Source organism: Vulpes vulpes, unplaced genomic scaffold (genome assembly GCF_048418805.1).
Source record: "Vulpes vulpes isolate BD-2025 unplaced genomic scaffold, VulVul3 u000000667, whole genome shotgun sequence".
NCBI classification, from domain to species: Eukaryota; Metazoa; Chordata; class Mammalia; order Carnivora; family Canidae; genus Vulpes; species Vulpes vulpes.
In genome coordinates, this window is record NW_027325819.1 from 295433 (window position 1) to 316458 (window position 21026).

General features: G+C 41.2%; 1 protein-coding gene and 1 pseudogene across 6 annotated transcripts in view; one reads left to right on the forward strand and one right to left on the reverse strand.

The window, feature by feature from the left end:
- CCNB3 (cyclin B3) overlaps positions 1-21026 on the reverse strand; it is a 104236-nt gene that overhangs the window by 21818 nt on the left and 61392 nt on the right. For 4 of the 6 annotated variants that reach the window (XR_011999377.1, XR_011999378.1, XR_011999376.1 and 1 more), the window contains exons 8-12: positions 9885-10022; positions 6046-6201; positions 5107-5256; positions 1728-1858; positions 1390-1503 (exon numbers count right to left, since the gene is read on the reverse strand). Coding sequence is in view for 3 of the 6 variants with exons in the window: in XM_072746353.1 (XP_072602454.1) it covers positions 1431-1503; positions 1728-1858; positions 5107-5256; positions 6046-6201; positions 9885-10022 (648 nt within the window). In the remaining 3 variants the exon portion in view is untranslated. Of the gene's footprint in view, positions 1-1195; positions 1504-1727; positions 1859-5106; positions 5257-6045; positions 6202-9884; positions 10023-21026 lie in introns of those variants that run through there. The other 2 variants (XM_072746352.1, XM_025982393.2) reach the window with 1 other exon arrangement.
- On the forward strand, positions 14004-14802 carry LOC112907232 (large ribosomal subunit protein eL8 pseudogene; annotated as a pseudogene).

Here is a 21026-nt window from a genome sequence, read left to right on the forward strand (position 1 = left end):
CTCCCAGTCCACAGGTTCCTGGATGCTCCGGGGGTGGGGGCCGCCAATCTGCACGGCTCGGGCCCACCCGGCAGCAGGAGTGTCCTTGCTGCCCTGTGTCCTCCTGGCCTCTGCCTGTCCCGGGGGGAGCGCTGGATCCTGGCTGTGTTCCCAAGCACCCTGGGCTCTGGGACCTGCACCGCTGGAATCCCGCTCCCCGGTCCGCGCAGCCCCCTCCGCACAGAGCGGCAGTCTGAGCTGCTCCCGGGGCCCAGCTGGGTGCACTTTCCAGCCCTTTAGGGACCTCAGGTGGCAGTGTGTGGTGAGCTCTCCCCCAGGGCACAGTTCCTCTGTTAGTGCCCCTGGGAGCCTGTGGGCATCCCTGGCCCTCCTGGGATCCTGCCCGAGTTCCCTGCGAACGCCTTTCTGTACGGTAAGATTGGTAAAGTTTCTGCTTCTCTGGGACGGGGCTTTCTCATCCTGGAGTCTCTCGCTGCCTGGCCTTAGCTTGGCTCCTTGCGGGGCCCCTCCCCCTTGGATGCGTTTTATTTCTTTATTTTTTCCCATCTTCATACCTTGATAGAAGCGCGAACTCTTCTCACTGGAGCATTCCAGCTTTTCTATCTTTAAATCTCAGGCCATATTCGTAGGTTTTCAGGATGATTTGAAAGTTATCTAGGTTGGTGGGGACAGTTGACTTGGGGACCCTACTCTTCCACCATTTTGCCCCACCTCAGAAATGTCTCCTCTTGACAGAAGATAAGGTCCAAAAGAGATTCTGGCATGCTACTCCAAGCAGCTTTCCAAATTTAGACTCTAGAAAACTGCCTAATTATGAAAGTAGAGCCATATTGGGGTTAAAAATCCTAATTCTCTGTTTGTCATCCAGGAAGAAACAAAGAAAGCCAAAAACCTGATATACGGACCAAGGGTATTAGCCCACCCTCCCAGCTGCCCCTGGTCTGAACACTGAGGCCTGTCTGCCCAGTAGGGTTCTATCTCTTCGAACTGGGCACCAAGGCCACCCCGCCCAAAAGGATCCTCCTTATACAGACTCATCCTTCAATTCACACCCTAATTCAATTCTTCTTCTCATGAAGAGAAAGTCTCTCAACTAGAGAAGGAAATTGGATAACTTAGATCCTTGAGGCACAGGGTAAAAAACATCCCTGGGCTATGCATGGAGCTCCTGAACAATAAGAGGGGAGGGGAACCATTTTAACAACAAACATTAATTTTTTTATTACATTTCACTCAAATACTATAATAATTTCTTTTCTTTCATAAAAAACTTAAATATAAGATTATCAATATGAGAAAAGACAAATAAAAGAGTAAAAATAAAGAAAAGTGATCAAAAGAGAAATTCAAAGAGAATAAATAACAGCTTATTTAAATGCCTGACTGGACCTGGTGGTTGCTGCCAGAGTGCCAGATCCTCAGCCTCAGAATTAGCAGTAGTTCAAAATCTCCTCTAGCTTCAACATGTCCAAGGGAGGAATTTTGGTGACTTCGAAGAAGACCCTGCAAAAGAAAGAGGGGGGTGTGCTTAGTGTAAAATAGGCCAAAGAAAAGAGACTCCATGGAACAAGTGGTACACAAGGCTCTTGTTTTCCTATCTTGGTTTAACCCAAAAGCAGAAAGTAAGGTGAACAGTACTGAATCTTTCTTTTTCCTTACATGAGGCTAGTCTGTGCCTCCCCCATGGCTGAGCACAAACCCATCCTCAACTGGAGCTTGGTACTTACTGGTGAGAATACTTGGAATACACAGTCTTGAGCTTATTGGAAGGATACAATGTCAGCAGGATGTTTAGCTGCTTGACCAAGGGGTGAAGATCAGAGGTTTTATAGCCACTGTAATACTCCAGGGCAGGAACCTGGAAGAAGCAACACGAACAGTGACTTTCACCACAGGAAGCAGATCCTTCCTCCATCTCTACTATCCCAAATCCAAACTCTTCCTATACATGGTACAGGCAGAGAAGAAAGTCAAGCATTTTAAAAACACATACAGCACAAGTATAGAGCACCCTCCTAGAAGACTTGGCTCTAGCTGCAAACTAATGGTATGGCTACCCATATGTATGTAGGTACCATAGTACCAGCTGGATATTAGCCCTGGTTGTAGGTATTCATGTAAGCTGAAATCCACTAAATAATCTAAGGAACACAACTGACTTTGTAATTTACTCACTCTCAGGTCAAGAGCCAATGGCCAGGCAAACCTCAAAACAAACTTAAGATCCCAAGTCAACAGACAACAGGAATTGAAGGCAGCTCCTCTTCTCAAGCTCTAAGAGTTATCATTCCATGCATTTATTTTCTCATTCAGTCTTAAGGGCACCTATTATGGGGCAGAAGTGATACAGCAGAATGTTTGAGAGCAAAGGCTCCAGGGGCAAATGGCTTGGGTTCAAATTTTAGCTCCACCAACAGCATGGGGTTGAGCCCATTATTAACTTCTTGGTGCCCCAGTTTCCCTCTATGCCAAATGGGGATAATTATAGTAATGGCATCATAGGATTAAATGAGTTAAGGTATGCAAGGCACACAGAACAGAGCCTAGCACAAAATAAGTACCCAAACAATGCTAGCTAGGATTATTATTACCAAGCCCTGTGTGTATAGGCTGCTGTGAATACAAAGATGACTAAGGCCCCTTCCCCTTTAAGGAATATGTAGTGGGGGAGACAGACATGCGCACAGAGAATTACAGAACGTGTGGGAAGGTCTATGATGGAAGTGCAAGCCCAAATGTCTACCTGAAATTGGGAATGAGAGCTAACAAGCCCACCAGTTTGGATCCCTTCATCATTTACATGCCCCCTTAGACACTTCTACAGGAATCCCAGTGTTCTACCAGGTATTGTTTAGAATTCACTGCCATAGGTAAAGGGTAATCTTTGGCAGGCTGAGCAGGGGAGTAACGCATGGGGTAACATATTATATTGGGTATGTCAGATAAGATTAATGGCCCCATTGTCACCGCACAGCAGGCCCCAAGTGCTTCATCTTAAGTATTATGAAAGCCTACTCACTGGTGTTCCCACTTTTATACTCTCATTTAATTCACCTCCTATACTGCTATACCAGTGCTATTTCCAAAACACACAAAGACAAGTAGGCCACTCCCCTGCCTCAAAACCTTCCAATGCCTTAATATAAAGTAGGTCCCTCTACTCGGCATCAAAGATCTCTCACAATCTGACTACACTATACCATACTGGTCTCATCTCTTACCACTCCCTATTAATATACCCTCTGCTTTATCTATAGGAAGTGTCACATTCTGCCCCCCAATACATCACATTCCTCTCATTGCCTTCACATCTTGTCAATTATCATTCCCTCTACCTAAAATGTCTTCTCTTACAGGTTCCTATACATCTTTAAAGACCCAACTCAAAAGTCACCTCCTCTGTGAAGCCCTTCTTATCTATAGAAGCAGTACACATATAGTATAGAGGACTATGGGGTCATACTACTGGGTTTAGATTGGGACTGACACTTAGCCAATACTGTCTGGCACAACCATGCCAAGTATTAAAACACAGAAATATTTCTACAAGTAGTTTGCTGCCCTGAGTCCTTTAGTTGTTCCCCTGAGAACCTATCACATTTCCCTAGGATCCAAAGATCAAAGCCTGGCACAGCATGGGGCATCCAGGGTAGAGTTCCAAAGCTGTGGCCACATCAATTCTGATTATACGATAGGCATACAATTTAAACACTACTCCTAATCCCCAAAGACTAGCTCTGCCTCTCATTAGCAAAATATGGGAAGTTATTTCTTATTTGTAAAGTAGGAGTAATAGTACTGATCTTATAAAGATTAAATGAGTTAATACACAGGGTGCTTAGATCACTGTCTAAGCACTGAATAAATGCTAGCCATTTTTTCCCTTTTCATTATCATCACTGCCATTGACTGAATGCTTTCCCTGTCCCAAGACACTTCAGTATGACTTGTCCAAGTTCACACAACTGTTGATAGGAGTCTTTCTCGGTACACAGAGGTTTTCCCAACAGTAGTGGCTGCTGGATTTCTAGGCTGGAGTGAGTTTTATTTGCACTGGGGAAGGAGGCTTTAGGGGCCTTCCTCTTCAGGGAAGACCATTATACTATACCTCTGAGTTGCCCATTATACACATGGACAGTTGCTTTCACAACTTTGTTCTCCGGGTCTGTGTTTCTCAAATTCTGTTCCAATGAGCTCTCTTGGGGGGAATGGGGGGCAACTTTGCTGGGAGGACTACAAGGGGCAGGGGCAGAATGGGGTCAGGTAAGAAGGCAGCCCATCCCACTGCCTGCTGCAACCAGAATTATTCCATAGTCATCTGTTTTCTGATACTGGACTTTCAAGTAAGCTTTTTTAGGAACACAGCTTTACTGTGACTAAGAAAAATAAAATTATTAAAAACCATTGCTGTAAAAACCCTTCAGGCAGCCAGGCTCCTAACACATTGAGATGTCAAAGAATTTATAACTATGGGTACATGCCAATTTTATCACCAAGCTTCCCATGACCCTAACTTTACACCTTCCTCCTGAACTTACCCTGTGGTTTCTTGCTTTTAACTGAAGTACTGGTAACATACAATACTACATTAGTTTCAGGTGTATAACATAGTGATTCAGCATTTATATACATTACAAAATGTGCTCGCCATGATAAGTGTAGTCAACATCTGTCACCATACAACATTATTATAATGTTACTGACTATACTACCTATGCTGTACTTTGTGTCCCCAAGACATACTTACTTTGTAACCAGAAATTTATACCTTTTAATGCTCTTCACCTATTTCACCCATCCCTCTACCTCCTCTTCTCACCAGTTTGTTCTCCATATTTATGAATCTGTTTTTTTGTTTTAGATCCCACATATAAGTGACTTAAACAGTATTTGCCTTTCTCTAACATATTTCACATAGTATAATACCCTCTAGGTCCATCCATGTTGTCACAAATGGTAAGATTTTATTCTTTTTTACAGCTAAGTAATATTCCTCTGTGTGTGTGTGTGTGTACCACATCTTTATTCATTCATCTATCAATCCACACTTAGGTTGCTGACTCTGTGCTTTTAAATCTCTACCCCATGCCCCCAAAAAGTGTTTACCCAGTATCTGAGCTTCATCATGTAGAGGGCCAGGAGGAAGGAGCCAGCAGCTAGCTTGGAAGCCCTCTCCTGGACATAGTCGTATTCCTGCAGAGTCATCTCACAGATGAAGCGGGACAAAGTCAGTGTCTTCATGCTGGCATGGAGACACTAAAGGTAGCAAGAAGACTGGCTCAGCAATCAATTCAGCAAAGCAGCACCAAGCAGAAGATCCCCTGTACTCACACTCTCCAGTTATCCCACACCTCAGGCCTAAATTTACCTCTCCAGCTACCATGATTCCCATTAAGGACCCCACCCCCCAAAGCACAGAACCTTTAGGCCGGGGATTCTGAAATTGGCCAATAGGATTTCCTACCTTTAGAGTTTTTAACCAAATTATCCATTGTCCTTGCTGTACCCTCCCCCACCTCCTCTTTCTTTGCAAGCGATCCTTTGAAGAGCCAAAGCCCAACTGTAACTTTGCATGTGGCTCCACTCTAGAAATATCACATGCTTCAAAGGAATTTTCCTTTTCTTGTTTGAATCTTTTTTTTTAAATGATAACCTATAACACATAGAGAAAAGTACACCCATGTACTTGTAGAATACATAATTATAAAGTGACCTCCCCTGTAACCGATACTCAGATGAAGGAAGAGAACTTTACCAGCATCTCCCCCAAACTTCCCACATGTCCCTTCCTATCAAAGAATCTTCTACGCACCCCCCCATGCTGCCTTCACCTCAGAACTTAAAGACACACCAGGAAAATCTTCTATTTTGTTTCCCCCACACACACTTCATAAAGATTATCAATCTAGGAAGCTGGATTGAAGAAGAAATTCCCCTGCCCCCACGTTGCCCCTTACCCCTTTCCTACCACTCACACAGCCACTCTGGGTATGGAGGGGACTAACCCAGTAGTGGGAGAATAAGGATGTGCCTCCTCCCTCTTACCCTAGCATATCTGCGCAAGAAATGATAGGCAATGGGAATGTTGATATCAAATTTAAGAGTTTGCAGGATGCTGATTTCCATGCTGAGCATCTCATGTCGCTGATAAATATCATCACAGATATATAGGAAGTCATCCACACAAGGTGGGCAGGGCTCCTAGGGGTGGAGAGGAGAGATAGTCATAATCAGGCAAAAGGCCACTCCACTCTGCCTTGAGATAAAAGGCAGTGGGGGAGAGAAGCGAAAGATAGGAGGCAATAACATTTCCCAGCATAAACCTTCAGGGTAGCTCTGAGAGCAAAATTCTGGTTAATTTGAGTGGCCCATCTGAAAAACAAAATCAGAGACATAGGAGAGATCTTCCCCACATGTGCACCACTGGAGACAGAATAGGACTTTGGGGGGTAGATTTTCACACTGTTAGAAGTGGCATAATATGGCATAGGAACCGGTAGCAATGATCAGTCTTTTTTTTTTTAGATTTTAGTTATTTATTCACAAGAGACACACACACAGAGAGAGAGGCAGAGAGAGACACAGGCAGAGGGAGAAGCAGGCTCCATGCAGGGAGCCCAACGTGGGACTTGATCCCAGGATTCCAGGATCACGCCCTCGGCCAAAGGCAGGCTCTAAACCGCTGAGACACCCAGGGATCCCAATGATCAGTCTTTTAATGAGTGAAATTCTGAAACAGGAAATCTAACACTTACTCTGGGGGAATGGAGGAAAGACGGCCACAGAAAGCAGAGCTAGAGATGGAAAATAAGCTTGCACTCTGTTTCCCAGTCTAAGAAATGAATAGGGATGTTTGGGAAGGGACATTACTGAGGTAGCAGGCAGTGAGAGACAGGCAGACAGGCACTAAAAGCCTAAGCAGAGACTGAGGACTGAAGAGGGTGGGAGGATACGCTTGCGAGCTACATTGGGAATATCCAGACCAGGCCAAGGGCAGAAGAACCCCCATCTGGGAAGCACATTGATATGCCCTGCCTTCTGCAGGTTTGAATCTTGGTTTGGGGAAGAAGACTAGTAAGCAGGAAGACCGCTGAGTCTTTTATCCAGCTCCATCTAACTGTCCACCCCAACATTCTTCCCATGCCTTTCTCTGTCTCTCTATTTTGTGATCTCAGACTAGACCAACTCTCTAGTTTTGCAGACAAGAAGACTGAGGCACAGAAAGAGGGAGCCAATTGCTCCAGTTCACACAGCAACGTATCAACAACACTAGGGCAAGAAAACTCTCCCTTTCTTTGCCTGACTCACCAGTGGTTCCTTCCTCTCTTGTCTTCTCATAACATTTTCATACTTCCCTTTGCAAAAGTGTTTCTGTACTTGTCAATCCTGTGAAGGGAAGACGCCTTCTCCAAAAAACAGTGGGGGCCCTTCATTCTGATAACCAGAACAGGGGTACTTCTGGTTCCCAGATTTGCTAAGAAGTACCTCTTTGCACTCTGCTCCTCCTTCTGCTGTTGGCCAAGGACCCTCAACTTCTTTTTAACCCCCATGAAGCTGAGGCATGGAGTATTTAGTACCTTAGTACTTAGTACCTCGTGATAAGCCATGAGGATGGCCCTAGGTAGGAGGACCAAATAGGAGAGAAAAAAGGAAGGAGTGAGGGAAGGAGAGAAAGGAATGAACCAGGGAGTGAGTGATCAGGCAAGGAAATGAGCCAGAGGGGAAGCAGCAAAGGAGGGGAACAAGGGAGAGTGAGAGAAGAGTAAGGGAGAAAGGGAGGGAGGAGGCTAGTGAGGGAAGACGGGACAGAGGGAGGAAGTAAGTCAGGGAAGACAGGGAAAAAGAGAGATGGAAAGAGGATAGAAGGGAGCAAGTGATAGCAGGTGGGAGGAAGTGAACACTGGAGAGGGAGCTATCAAGAGGGGGAGCTTGGAGGGAGCAGACAGTGAGGGGGAGCCAGGGAGCAAGTTAGTAGGGAAGGAAGTGAATCCCATAGGGAAACAGTGAGGAAAGAAGCAAGGGAAGGAGGGAGGAGAGAAGAAACAAGGGAAGAAGGAGATGAGAGAAGGAAGGTGGGAGGCAGCTAGAATTAGAGGGAGTCATGGTGCCAGGGTACTAGGAAGCAAGTGTGGGAGGTAGTAGAGAGGGAAGGAGCATGTGCAGAAGGGAGAGAAAGGATGAACAGAAAAGGGAGGATGGAGAGGATGGAAGGGGGAAGTAAAAGAGGGGAAGGGAGTGCAGCATGAAAGGACTGAGGTGGGGAGTGAGGAGAGATGGGACAGAGGGAAGAGAGCAAAGGCAGGGAGAAGGGGAAGAAAGAAGTAAAGGAGGGAGGGGGAGGTAGGAGGAAGAGGATGGAATGGGATAGAGTGAGGGAGGGTGGTAGAAGGAGGTGGCAGGAACAAAGACACAGGAGGAGGAATGGATAGAGTAAGGATGGGAGGAAGGGAGGGGAAAACCAGTGGTGGGGGGGAGATACAACAAGGAGGAAACAGTTTGTAGTGAATGAGTGCACAAGGCAAGGATGGAAGAATGAAGGGAGGGATGACAGAGGTGGAGAGAAGGCTAGAAAAAAGAATGGAGTTAGGGAGCAAGGGTGGAAGTGAAGCAAGAGCTGCAAGAAAGGGAGGGAGAGAGGGAGACAAGTAAGAAGCAAATGAGGGGGGACTGGAATGAGGGAGGGAGATAAGGACCTAGGTAGTGAGTGAGGGAGTGAAGAAGGGAGGTAGGCAAGAATTTAAGGATAAAATGGGGGGGGGGGCAAGTGAGGGAGCACAAAAAACCCCCACAGTTCTAAAGCTCTCTGAATTCAGTAAAAGTTGCTACCTTTCTGCTTCTAAACCCTAAGGTTTCATACCAGTAGCCTATCTATGGAAAAATCACAGTTGAGCAAGATCATTTAGCATCTGAGGAAGAGGGGGAAAATAAGAGAAATTAGATGGATTACGGTTATGAAAGAAAGGCCAGCAGGGTACCTTGGTGGCTCAGTCGGTTAGGCGGCCAACTCCTGATTTTAGTTCAGGTCATGATCTGGGGATCCTGGGATCAAGCCCTGTTCAATGGGGAGTCTGCTTCGGGATTCTAGCTCTCCCTCTGCCCCTCCTTCCACTCTCTTCCTCTCTCTAAGGTGAATGGATAAATGTTAGAAAGAGTAAAAGAATGAAAGAATGAAAAGAAAAGAAAAAAAAAGAAAAGAAAAGAAAAGAAAAGAAAAGAAAAGAAAGGAAAAGAAAAGAAAGAAAAGAAAGAGAAAGAAGAAAGAAAGAAAGAAAGAAAGAAAGAAAGAAAGAAAGAAAGAAAGATAGCCACTTTCTTTTATATGATACTTTAAATATAACTATTTCATCTGAACTCACTACCATCTGTAGGAGGCCGTGTTCTCTTAAATGTTGCCAGCACCCAGGTTTGGAACTGCTTTCTTATATATGCAGTTCAAGATCCCACTAGGTGGAAATGAAGTTGGTTGAAGGAAAAAGAAATGCAGGGTGGGCAGAGAATTGTGGATCAGGAGGAAGATTTACAAAGAACAATGTATTTAACTAGGTGCATGCCCACCTACACACATCTTCAAAGAAGAATGAAAGAACCCTGCAGTCATCAGGAAACAAATATACCACCACTGCCACCCAAAACCATTGCCTCTGCTAGGAAAGACACAAAAAAAGGTAGGAAATATTATTTGTGGGTATATATATGTAATTATACACACACACAGGTGCATATATATGCAAATGTAAATGCATGCGTGTGTATGTGTGTAGATACATGTATGGGATACACGCATACATATATGTACATATATACACATATATATACATACATATATATTGGACTTGGATAGAAACCGAATTAATTTTCTCCAGGCTCTGTGAACTCAGACTCACCTCAAATTTTGCTGCAATCAGAAACGCAGTGGAACCAAGGAGTTGTAGCTTATCCCTCTTGCATATTACCTCCATAAGGTAGTGATCCACCAGTTTTACTGCCAAGTACAGGGTCTCGTGACTCATCTCAAAGGTCATCTGGAGGAATACACAAACAGGAATCTGCCATACCGTCCCACCCCAATGTCACATCCAGTAGATAGAACTACCTGGTCTGTGGCATTGAGGACAATAGAACTACCAGACCTGGCCAGCTGAGACTCAGCTATGAATGTGGGAACTGCTTCAGCTAGGTGCCTGGCTAGATCTCCTGTGCCTTTGAGGATGCTGGCATTATCTATCCCTACACATTTAGGTAGATGACCAGTCTTATAAATCAGAGAGAGATGCTCTGCCTTCTCTTTGAGCACCTTGGGTGAACACACCCTCTTCCCTTGAGCTACAATACTTAGGTTCTTGCTCTCCCCATTTGCTACTACATTATACAGTGAACTCCTCCAAAGAGATCATGTCATTTACCTCTAAAATACAGAGACCTGTTTATTATTCATTTACTAGTGTCTCTTCCCAAATAGATATGCTATTAGAAGATACGGATTGGGAGAAAGGACCAATAGCATCATTTGGAAGTGAGCTGAGGGAGAAGCCAGAATGAGATTAAAGCATTAGTAGTATAATCCTCCTTCCCTTTTTTCTCTTATCTATCCTTGCCTTGGCTTTGCCAACTCCAAGAAACCGCCTCCTGTAATTCTAGACCCAGTGTTAGTTCTGGCCTATATGGCACCTTTGTGCATATTAGGGAAAAAAGTGACTTCTTTGGGTGAATGCAGCCCTGCAGGCACAAATTTTATTAAGTAAACTATACCTTTATATGAATTAGCAAAAGGTGCCCCTGCCTCAAGGCAGAGCAGCTCCACGGCCAGAATGTACAGCTTGACAAATGGTATGAGCTAGATTCCATCATCCACTTTTGTCTTGCCTAGAAACCTTGTGTAGACACAATCTGCATTACACACAAGGGTCCTACCCAATCCTCAGCAATGCATCTTCCTCTCAATCCCTTAGGTTCTTAGATTCAAGAGCAACAAAATCTACACTAACCCGACACTTCAACCAAAGCAGGAATCTTCTCTTTAATGTCTCCCCCAAATACTGTTCAGTTCCTGCTATAGAACCTCCAAATACAGCTCAATCTGTCTTTGAATGGTTTTAATGGAAAATTCTTCCTTATACTGAGTTGAAATCACCTTCCGGGTAAAATTTGCTTACTTCATTGGGCCTCCTTTTATATAGGCTATGCTTATTGACCGAAGCCTAGATGTTCAAAAAGTAGGTCAGTAAGAAGCATCAGAGGAATGGATGTATATTTGCATAGGTGAATGATTATCAGAAGATGGCTGAAGACATGAGGTCAGCAACAGATGCACTGAATTTCTGAATAACAGAAACACTAAGAAGCTGTTCTTAGTGTTCCAGAGATATGGCTTTGAATTTTCTCAGAAATCCATCTTTATCAGTTTCCTATTGCAACGTAATAAATTACCACATACTTAGTGGCTTAAAACAACACATATTCATTATCTCACAGATCTCAAGGTCAAAAGTCCAAAATGAGACTCACTGGACTAAAAAAAAACAAAAATCGAGGTGTTCACAGGGCTGTGTTTCTTTCTAGAGGTTCCAGTAGAAAAATCCTTCTTCTAACTTCCACAATCTGCCCACATTCCTTGGTTTGTGGTCCCTTCCATCCCCCAAGGCCAGCAATGGCCAGTAGAGTCTTTCTCACACTGAATTACTCTCTGCCTCCCTCTTCCACATTTAAGAACCTTTGTAATTATATTTGGTCTACTTGGATAATCCAGGATAATCACCCTATCTTTAAGATCTTATTTATTTATTCATGAGAGACACACACACACAGAAAAGCAGAGACACAGGCAGAGGGAGGCCCCATGCAGGGAGCCTGATGTGAGACCCGATCCAGGGACCCCAGGATCACACCCTGGGCCAAAGGCAGGTGCTAAACCACTGAGCCACCAAGGGATCTCCATAATCACCCTATCTTAAATTTAGCTGTTTACAATATTTTTTTTAATTTTTTTATTTATTCATGATAGGCACACAGTGAGAGAGAGAGAGGCAGAGACACAGGCAGAGGGAGAAGCAGGCTCCATGCACTGGGAGCCCGATGCAGGACTCGATCCTGGATCTCCAGGATTGTGCCCCGGGGCCAAAGGCAGGCGCCAAACTGCTGAGCCACCCAGGGATCCCAGCTGTTTACAATCTTATTTCCATATTCTATCTTAATTTCCCTTTGCCATGTAAAGTAACATTCTAGGTTCTGGGAATTAGGACATGAACATATTATTCTGCCTATCACATCTTCCAAAGGAATGTCATAAGAAAGAGATGGAGAGAGTTCATGCAGATGAAGGGTAATGATTACCATCTTAAGTATCAAGAAATTGAGGTCAAATAATTACCAAAAAAAGACAATAAGAATGGAAAGTAGCAGTTCTCCAAGGATGATAACCTCTGTGAATAAATGACAAAGCCAATGCTTGTATAGCCTCCTTCCAGTATCTCTCCTAGGCACTTGGCCACCCGTTTTATGAAATGGTAACATCTAAAGTGTAGATAGTATCTGAATGAACAGTTGAAATCTGGAGGCAATAAATATTCCAATCAGCAGCAGTGTCAGTTATAGCAATCCTCCTTCCTTGAATAGAAGACAGTATTCTACTAACAATTCTACCACTCAGAACTACATAGAGCAAGTCTAATTGTTCTTGTGACAGCCCTTTAGCTACTGAAGACAGTTACCATGATTCCCATAAATTTCCATTCTAGACCAAATAACTAGACTTCCTCTAACTATTCTTCACATGATATGGTTTTCTGTCCCCTCAGCTTCAGGCTCCAAATGAGGAGCCTAACTTGGTGTCAGTTAGAGAAAAGCAGCAGTGATCTGGATAATTCAAGAAGCTACAACAAAGACAAGAAACCTTTCAGCCCTGTAAGCAAGGGTCTCTCCCTCACAGCTGCCTTTGGCTAGCACATCCTTCTAATGCTTCATAAATGCTCCTTCTAATGCTCCTTATCTGGGGATGGGTAAGAAGAAACAAAAGGGAAGTAATAAATAAATAATGACAGAAAATATAAATATTACTCTTAGCAGCCACTAGAAATGACAAATACCCACCATTTACTTCAACGTGGATGGAACTGGGAGGCTATTATGCTGAGTGAAGTAAGTCAGTCGGAGGACAATCATTATATGGTTTCATTCATATGGGGAATATAAAAGATAGTGAAAGGGATTATAGAGGAAAGGAGAGAAAATGAGTGGGAAAAATCAGAGAGGGTGACAAAACCTGAGAGACTTCTAACTCTGGGAAATGAACAAGGGGTAGTGGAAGGGGAGGTGGGTGGAGGGAATGGGGTGACTGGGTGATGGGCACTGAAAGGAGCACTTGATGGGATGAGCACTGGGTATTATACTATATGTTGGCAAATCAAACTCCAATAAAAAATATACATATAAAAAAAAGGAGGATACAAACTTGACAAAACTTATCTCAAATTCAAAACTCAATAGACCATCTTCTGCAAAGATGAATAAATGGAGGAAATCACCCATTTATATGAAAAAGAACAAGTAATTTTTCAAGGAGAAATGTTCTGAGAAACCAGAGCAAGTATTTACTTATGAAACCTTTTCACTTCAAAGAACTGAAATAAACTTGTAAAAAGTATACTCTCAACAATATCTGAGAGGACACTGAATCTATGAAGAGAACATACCAGGATCCAGAAAGACTAGTTTCTGATGGAAAAGCAATTACTTAATTAAAAATGTAATAGAGTAAGTGAATAGTACATTAAGTTATGACAAATCAAATCAATGATTCCAAAGGCTGCTTTAAGAAATTCTCCCAGAACTGAGAGGTATGAGAGAGTTGAAGATAATGAATGAAAACCTGAGACACAAGAATAGATTCTGGAGATGCACATGTGCACGCACACACATACACACTTAGAATGAGATAAGAGGTGAAGAGAAATAATAAATAATAGGTAAAAATTTCTCTGAGCCAGTCTCTCCTCTAGTCATCCAAGATGCTGAAAGGAAAGAAGGCTAAGCAGAAGACGGTAGCCCCAGCCCCTGCTGTTGTGAAGAAGCAGGAAGCCAAGGAGGTAGTCAATCCTCCGTATTAGAAAACGTCCAAGAATTCTGACATCAGACAGGGCACCCAGCCCAAAAGGGTCCTCACTTGCTTTTTCAAATGACCCCACTACCTCCAGCTACAGCAGCAAAGAGCTATTCATTATAAACTTCTAAAAGTGCCTCCTGCAATTAACCAGTTCATCCAGGCCTTGGACCACCAAACGGCTACTCAACTGCTTACACTGGCTCACAAATACAGATGAAAAACAAAGCAAGAGAAGCAACAGATTGTTGGCCCAGGCTGAGAAGAAAGCTGCTGGCAAAGAGGATGTCCCCACTAAGAAGCTGCCTGTTCTTCAAGCTGGGATTAATACGTTCACCACCTTGATGGAAAACAGGAAGGCTCAGCTGGTAGTGATTGCACATGATGTGGATCCCATTGAGCTGGTTGTCTTCCTGCCTGCCCTGTGTCTTAAGATGGAGGTTCCCTACTGCATTATCAAGGGGAAGGCCAGGCTGAGGTGTCTGGTCCACAGGAAGACCTGCAGCGCTGCCGCCTTCACACAGGTTAGCTCAGAATACAAAGCAGCTCTGGCTAAGCTGGTGGAAGCTCTTGGGACCAATTCCAATGACAGGCATGTTGAGATCCACTGTCACTGGACAGGCAATGTCCTAGGTCCAAAGTCAGTGGATTGCACTGCCAAGTTGGAAAAGACAAAGGCTAAAGAACTGGCTACCAAACTGGGCTAAGTGTATGCTGCTGAATTTTCTGTACATAAAAGTAATACAAAGTTATCTTTCAAAAAAAAAATTCAGGGGCACCTGGGTGGCTCAGTGGTTAAGTGTCTGCTTTTGGCTCAGGCCATGATCTCGGGGTCCTGGGATCAAGTCCCACATCAGGCTCTCCACGGGGAGCCTCCTCCCTCTGCCCCTCTGCCTATGTCTCTGCTTTGCTCTCTGTGTCTCTCATGAATAAATAAATAAAATCTTTAAAAAATTTTCTCTGAGCTAAAGAAAGATTGAATCTTCAGACTTGAAAGGACTCAATAGATCCTTTGAAGGATCTACTGGACAAAATTAAGGAAAATAATCTACATCTAGAAATGTCAAAAATGATTATTTGTAGGGAAGGTAATGTATTAAATAATAATATGGATCTAAAAGTCTCCATTATTTTTATTCTATAAAGATAGAAGCAGAAATAAACTAAAAGTGTGCAAATTGTCTCATTTTACTTGAGAGGCAATTAATTAATAGATCAGGTACACTAGAGGGGTTGATTAACTAAAAAAGGAACTATATCCATATAAAAGAATATGATGCAATACTTTAAAAGAATAAAGTAGATCTATGATTATATTGAAAGATCACTAAGACATTCTTAAGAGAGCAAGGTACAGAGCAATGTATACAGCATGACCCTATTCATATAACAAAAATATCATAAAACCCACACTCTTTTAAAAGCTGTATTTTATGTGTATATATGCATATATGTGTGTACATCCATATATTATTCATAAAATTCAAGATTTTTAAAGAAAGGATAGTCAAAAACTTAAAAGTAATAATACACAAAAGGATCTGGAAGGATACACACTAAATTATTTATAGTTATTACCTCTGAGGAATAAGAAGGGTTGATTTTATTCATATACATATACACAAATATATATGAATATATATAAACATTATAAATCTGTATTAATTTTGTAGTTAAAAATTTGTATAGGGCAGAGAGTTTAAGGTGAAATGGAGGAGAGGAAGATATGCCAGAACTGAACTAAACAATGATTGTAGATGGTTACCACACTGATCCCAGACTTTGATAAGTTAAGCAGAAAAGTAAATTAGCATATAAATTATATAATTATTAAGTCAAAATTAATTGATATAATGATCTTTGTATTCTATAGAGAATACCTATTTTCTGTAAACATCAGTTAATCATTTATAAAAACCCATTATATCTGAAGCCATGAAGAAAATCTCATTAACTTAAGAAAAACAGAAATTATCATTCAGCTCAGATTCTAAACACACAGTACAGTAAACCTAGATATCAGCAATAAAAGGATAAACCAAGCATTTGAAAAAAATAGTAAACACTATTCTTGAAAAACAAAACCTAGGTCAATGAGGAATTAAAAATTGCAATCGCAGATTATTGAGGAAAAAAACAAGATAGCTATAACACTAGCTTACAAAATTAATGGGAGGTATTCAGAACTGTTACTTAGAAGAAAATGTATACCTTTAAAGTTTCTATTATGGAGTCAAAATAATTAAAATAGACTAAGCATGCATTTTAAGAAGCCAGGGAAAACAACAAAACAAGCCTTAATAAACTAAGTGAAGTAACAAATATAAAAGATGTCAATAAATTTTTTAAAAAGGAAAAGTTATACATATATCCATGAGCTGGTTCTTTGACCAGAAAACTGAATGAAGTTTTTGCAAGGGACATCATGCACATGTATGTAAATACACAAAAGCAAGCTAACACATCACACACATTTTAAATGAAAAAATAATTACAAAGGATTATAAAGGAATACATATACAGCCTATGATAATAACTGTGAAAAACCTATAAGATGGATGGATTTTAAAGAAGATATAAACCACAAAAATGACACAAGAATAGCAATAAATCCTTAGTAGGCCAATAATCATCACTAGACTTATCAAAAAATGACACACATAAATGGTAGCATGCATCAATAAGTTCATGGGCCAGTTCAACAGGGAAAATAATTCCTGTGTTAAACTTAGTACTATGGGAAAATTTATCTAGTTATGTCCAGCTAGAATAGTCCTGGTACTACAACTTAATAAAGACAGCACCTGTGACCAAAAACTTACAAAGGAATCTTATTTGTGAATACAGAAGTAAAAATTCTAAATAAAGTATAAGCACATCAAGTCCAAGAATAAACTAAATAAACTAAGTTCAGCAAAGCAGATGAATACAAATAAGTACAGAAAAAATACTGCTTTCTCAATATATGAATTTTAAACTTAAAAAATGATTAACATTCATAACATTAAAAAATTCCTCAATGCCCAAGAACAACCTTTCAATTCAGTGAGACCTATATGAAGAGAATCTTTTAAAATTTAAAATTGTAAAAGAAGACCTTGTAACTGAACAGATACAATATAATTGGTGTGGAAAGTTTGATACTGTGAAATCTGTGAATTCTCCCTGAATTAACCCCAACATGCTATTTTTGAAAAGTTAACAAAACTATTCTACAGCTCATCTGGAAGAGTTAATGTGTTAGAGCAACCATGAGTATTTTGTAAAATAAGAGGCAATAAATGTGTTACAAAGCCATAATCATAAAAACAGCATACTACTAACAGTAGCACAAACGTACTAAAGAATATAATTGGAAAGACAATAAACAAACCAAAGGATATGTGATTAAAGATTAAGAGGGACAAAATTCCAGTTATAAAACAAGTCACAGAGATGAGAAGTACAGCATAGAGAATAGAGTCAATAATATTGTAATAATGCTGTATGATAACAGATGGTAACTACACTTATTGTGAACATGGAGTAATATACAGAATCACTGAATCACTATGCTGTACATCTGAAATTAATATAACATTATGTATGTATGTCAACTATACTTCAATAATAAAAAATACGTCAGGACACCTGGGTGGCTCAGCGGTTGAGCATCTGCCTTCGACTGGGGTCGTAATCCTGCGATCCCAGGATAGAGTCCCACACTGGGCTCCCTCCATGGAGCCTGCTTCTCCTTCTCCCTCTGCCTCTCTGTGTCTCTCATGAATAAATAAATAAAATCTTTAAAATAATAATAATAATTAAAATATGTCATTTCAAACCAGTAGATGTTATTAATGAAAACCAATAAATGTTATTAGAATAACTAGATAATCATTGGGGGAAGGTGTATAGATGCTGACACCAATATCAAAATAAATTCCAGACAAAGATTTAAATGTGAACATGAGGGGTGCCTGGGTGGCTCAGTCAAGCATCTGCCTTCGACTCAGGTCATGATCCCGGGGTTGTGGGATCAAGACCCACATCAGGTTCCCTGCTCAGCTTCTCTCTCTCTCCCTCTGTCAACTCCCTATGCTTGTTTGTTCTCTCTTGCTCTCTCTCTCTCTCTCTCTCTCTCTCAAATAAAATATTTAAAAAATAAACGTAAACATGAAACTATAAATGTTCTAGAAAAAATTTCAGAGACATACTGATATAATTATGACTGGATAAGACTTTTCTAAGCAAGAAACAAATCTTAAAACCATAAAGAATAAAACTGATGGGCTTGACTACTCAAAATGCCAATGCTACTATACATCAACTTAAAGAAAACATATTAAAAATTTTCATTTATCAGATGGCAAAAAAAAAATAACACTCCCTTTTGGTAAGATGAGGAAATAATCAATTTTCTTCAGTATCAGTACAATGGGCATTTCATAAGGACAGTGCCTATATGTACAAACATTCTCAATGTACATGCTTTAATCTAATACTTATATTCCTTATTACAGAAAACAACTACAATTATGAACTATGGAAGCATATGCATGTTCACAATAGGGTTACTTCTAAGAACAAATTTTATTTATTTATTTTTGGCAAAGGAGTAAAATGTATATTTTGGTTTTTTAAATAAATTAATTTTTATTGGTGTTCAATTTACCAACATACAGAATAACACCCAGTGCTCATCCTGTCAAGTGTCCCCCTCAGTGCCCGTCACCCATGCCTCCCTACCCCATGCCCTCGGCCCCTTACACTACCCCTAGTTCCTTTCCCAGAGTTAGGAGTCTTTATGTTCTGTCTCCCTTCCTGATATTTCCCACACATTTCTTCTCCCCTCCTTTATATTCCCTTTCACTATTATTTAGATTCCCCAAAAGAATGAGAACATACACTGTCCTTCTCCGACTAACTTACTGCACTCAGCATAATACCCTCCAGTTCCATCGACGTTGAAGCAAATGGTGGGTATTTGTCATTACTAATAGCTGAGTAATATTCCATTGTATACATAAACCACATCTTTATGAATTCATCTTTCGATGGACACTGAGGCTCCCTCCACAGTTTGGCTATTGTGGACATTGCTGCAATAAACATCAGGGTGAAAAAAATATTGGGGTGCAGGTGTCCCGGCGTTTCATTGCATCTGAATCTTTGGGAGTAAATCCCCAACAGTGCAATGGCTGGGTCATAGGGCAGGTCTATTTTTAACTCTTTCAGAAACCTCCACACAGTTTTCCAGAGTGGCTGCACCAGTTCACATTCCCACCAACAGTGTAAGAGGGTTCCCTTTTCTCCACATCCTCTCCAACATTTATTGTTTCCTGCCTTGTTAATTTTCCCCATTCTCACTGGTGTGAGGTGGTATCTCATTGTGGTTTTGATTTGTATTTCCCTGATGGCAAGTGATGCAGAGCATTTTCTCATGTGCATGTTGGCCATGTCCATGTCTTCCTCTGTGAGATTTATCTTCATGTCTTTTGCCCATTTCATGATCGGATTGTTTGTTTCTTTGGTGTTGAGTTTAATAAGTTCTTTATAGATTTTGGAAACTAGCCCTTTATCTGATACATCATTTGCAAATATCTTCTCCCATTCTGTAGGTTGTCTTTTACTTTTGTTGACTGTATCCTTTGCTGTGCAAAAGCTTCTTATCTTGATGAAGTCCCAATAGTTCATTTTTGCTTTTGTTTCTTTTGCCTTTGTGGATGTATCTTGCAAGAAGTTACTGGGGCCGGTTTCAAAAAGGGGGTTGCCTGTGTTCTCCTCTAGGATTTTGATGGACTCTTGTCTCACATTTAGATCTCTCATCCACTTTGAGTTTATCTTGGTGTATGGTGACAGAGAGTGGTCCAGTTTCATTCTTCTGCATGTGGATATCCAATTTTCCCAACACCATTTATTGAAGAGACTTTCTTCCAATGGATAGTCTTTCCTCCTTTATCGAATATTAGTTGACCATACAGTTCAGGGTCCACTTCTGGATTCTCTATTCTGTTCCATTGATCTATGTGTCTGTTTTTGTGCCAGTACCACACTGTCTTGATGACCACAGCTTTGTAGTACAACCTGAAATCTGGCATTGTGATGCCCCCAGATATGGTTTTCCTTTTTAAAATTCCCCTGGCTATTCGGGGTCTTTTCTGATTCCACACAAATCTTAAAATAATTTGTTCTAACCCTCTGAAGAAAGTCCATGGTATTTTGATAAGGATTGCATTAAACGTGTACATTGCCCTGGGTAACATTGACATTTTCACAATATTAATTCTGCCAATCCATGAGCATGGAATATTTTTCCATCTCTTTGTGTCTTCCTCAGTTTCTTTCAGAAGTGTTCTATAGTTTTTAGGGTATAGATCCTTTACCTCTTTGGTTAGGTTTATTCCTAGGTATCTTATGCACTTGGGTGCAATTGCAAATGGGATTGACTCCTTAATTTCTCTTTCTTCAGTCTCATTGTTAGTGTATAGAAATGCCATTGATTTCTGGGCATTGATTTTGTATCCTGCCATGCTACCAAATTGCTGTATGAGTTCTAGCAATCTTGGGGTGGAGGCTTTTGAGTTTTCTACGTAGAGTAACATGTCATCAGCGAAGAGGGAGAGTTTGACTTCTTCTTTGCCAATTTGAATGCCTGGAATGTCTTTTTGTTGTCAGATTACTGAGGCTAGGACTTCCAGTACTCTGTTCAATAGCAGTGGTGAAAGTGGACATCCCTGTCTTGTTCCTGATCTTAGGGGAAAGGCTCCCAGTGCTTCCCCATTGAGAATGATATTTGCTGTGGGCTTTTCGTAAATGGCCTTTAAGATGTTGAGGAAAGTTCCCTCTATCCCAACACTCTGAAGGGTTTTGATCAGGAATGGATGCTGTATTTTGTCAAATGCTTTCTCTGCATCTAATGAGAGTATCATATGGTTCTTGGTTTTTCTCTTGC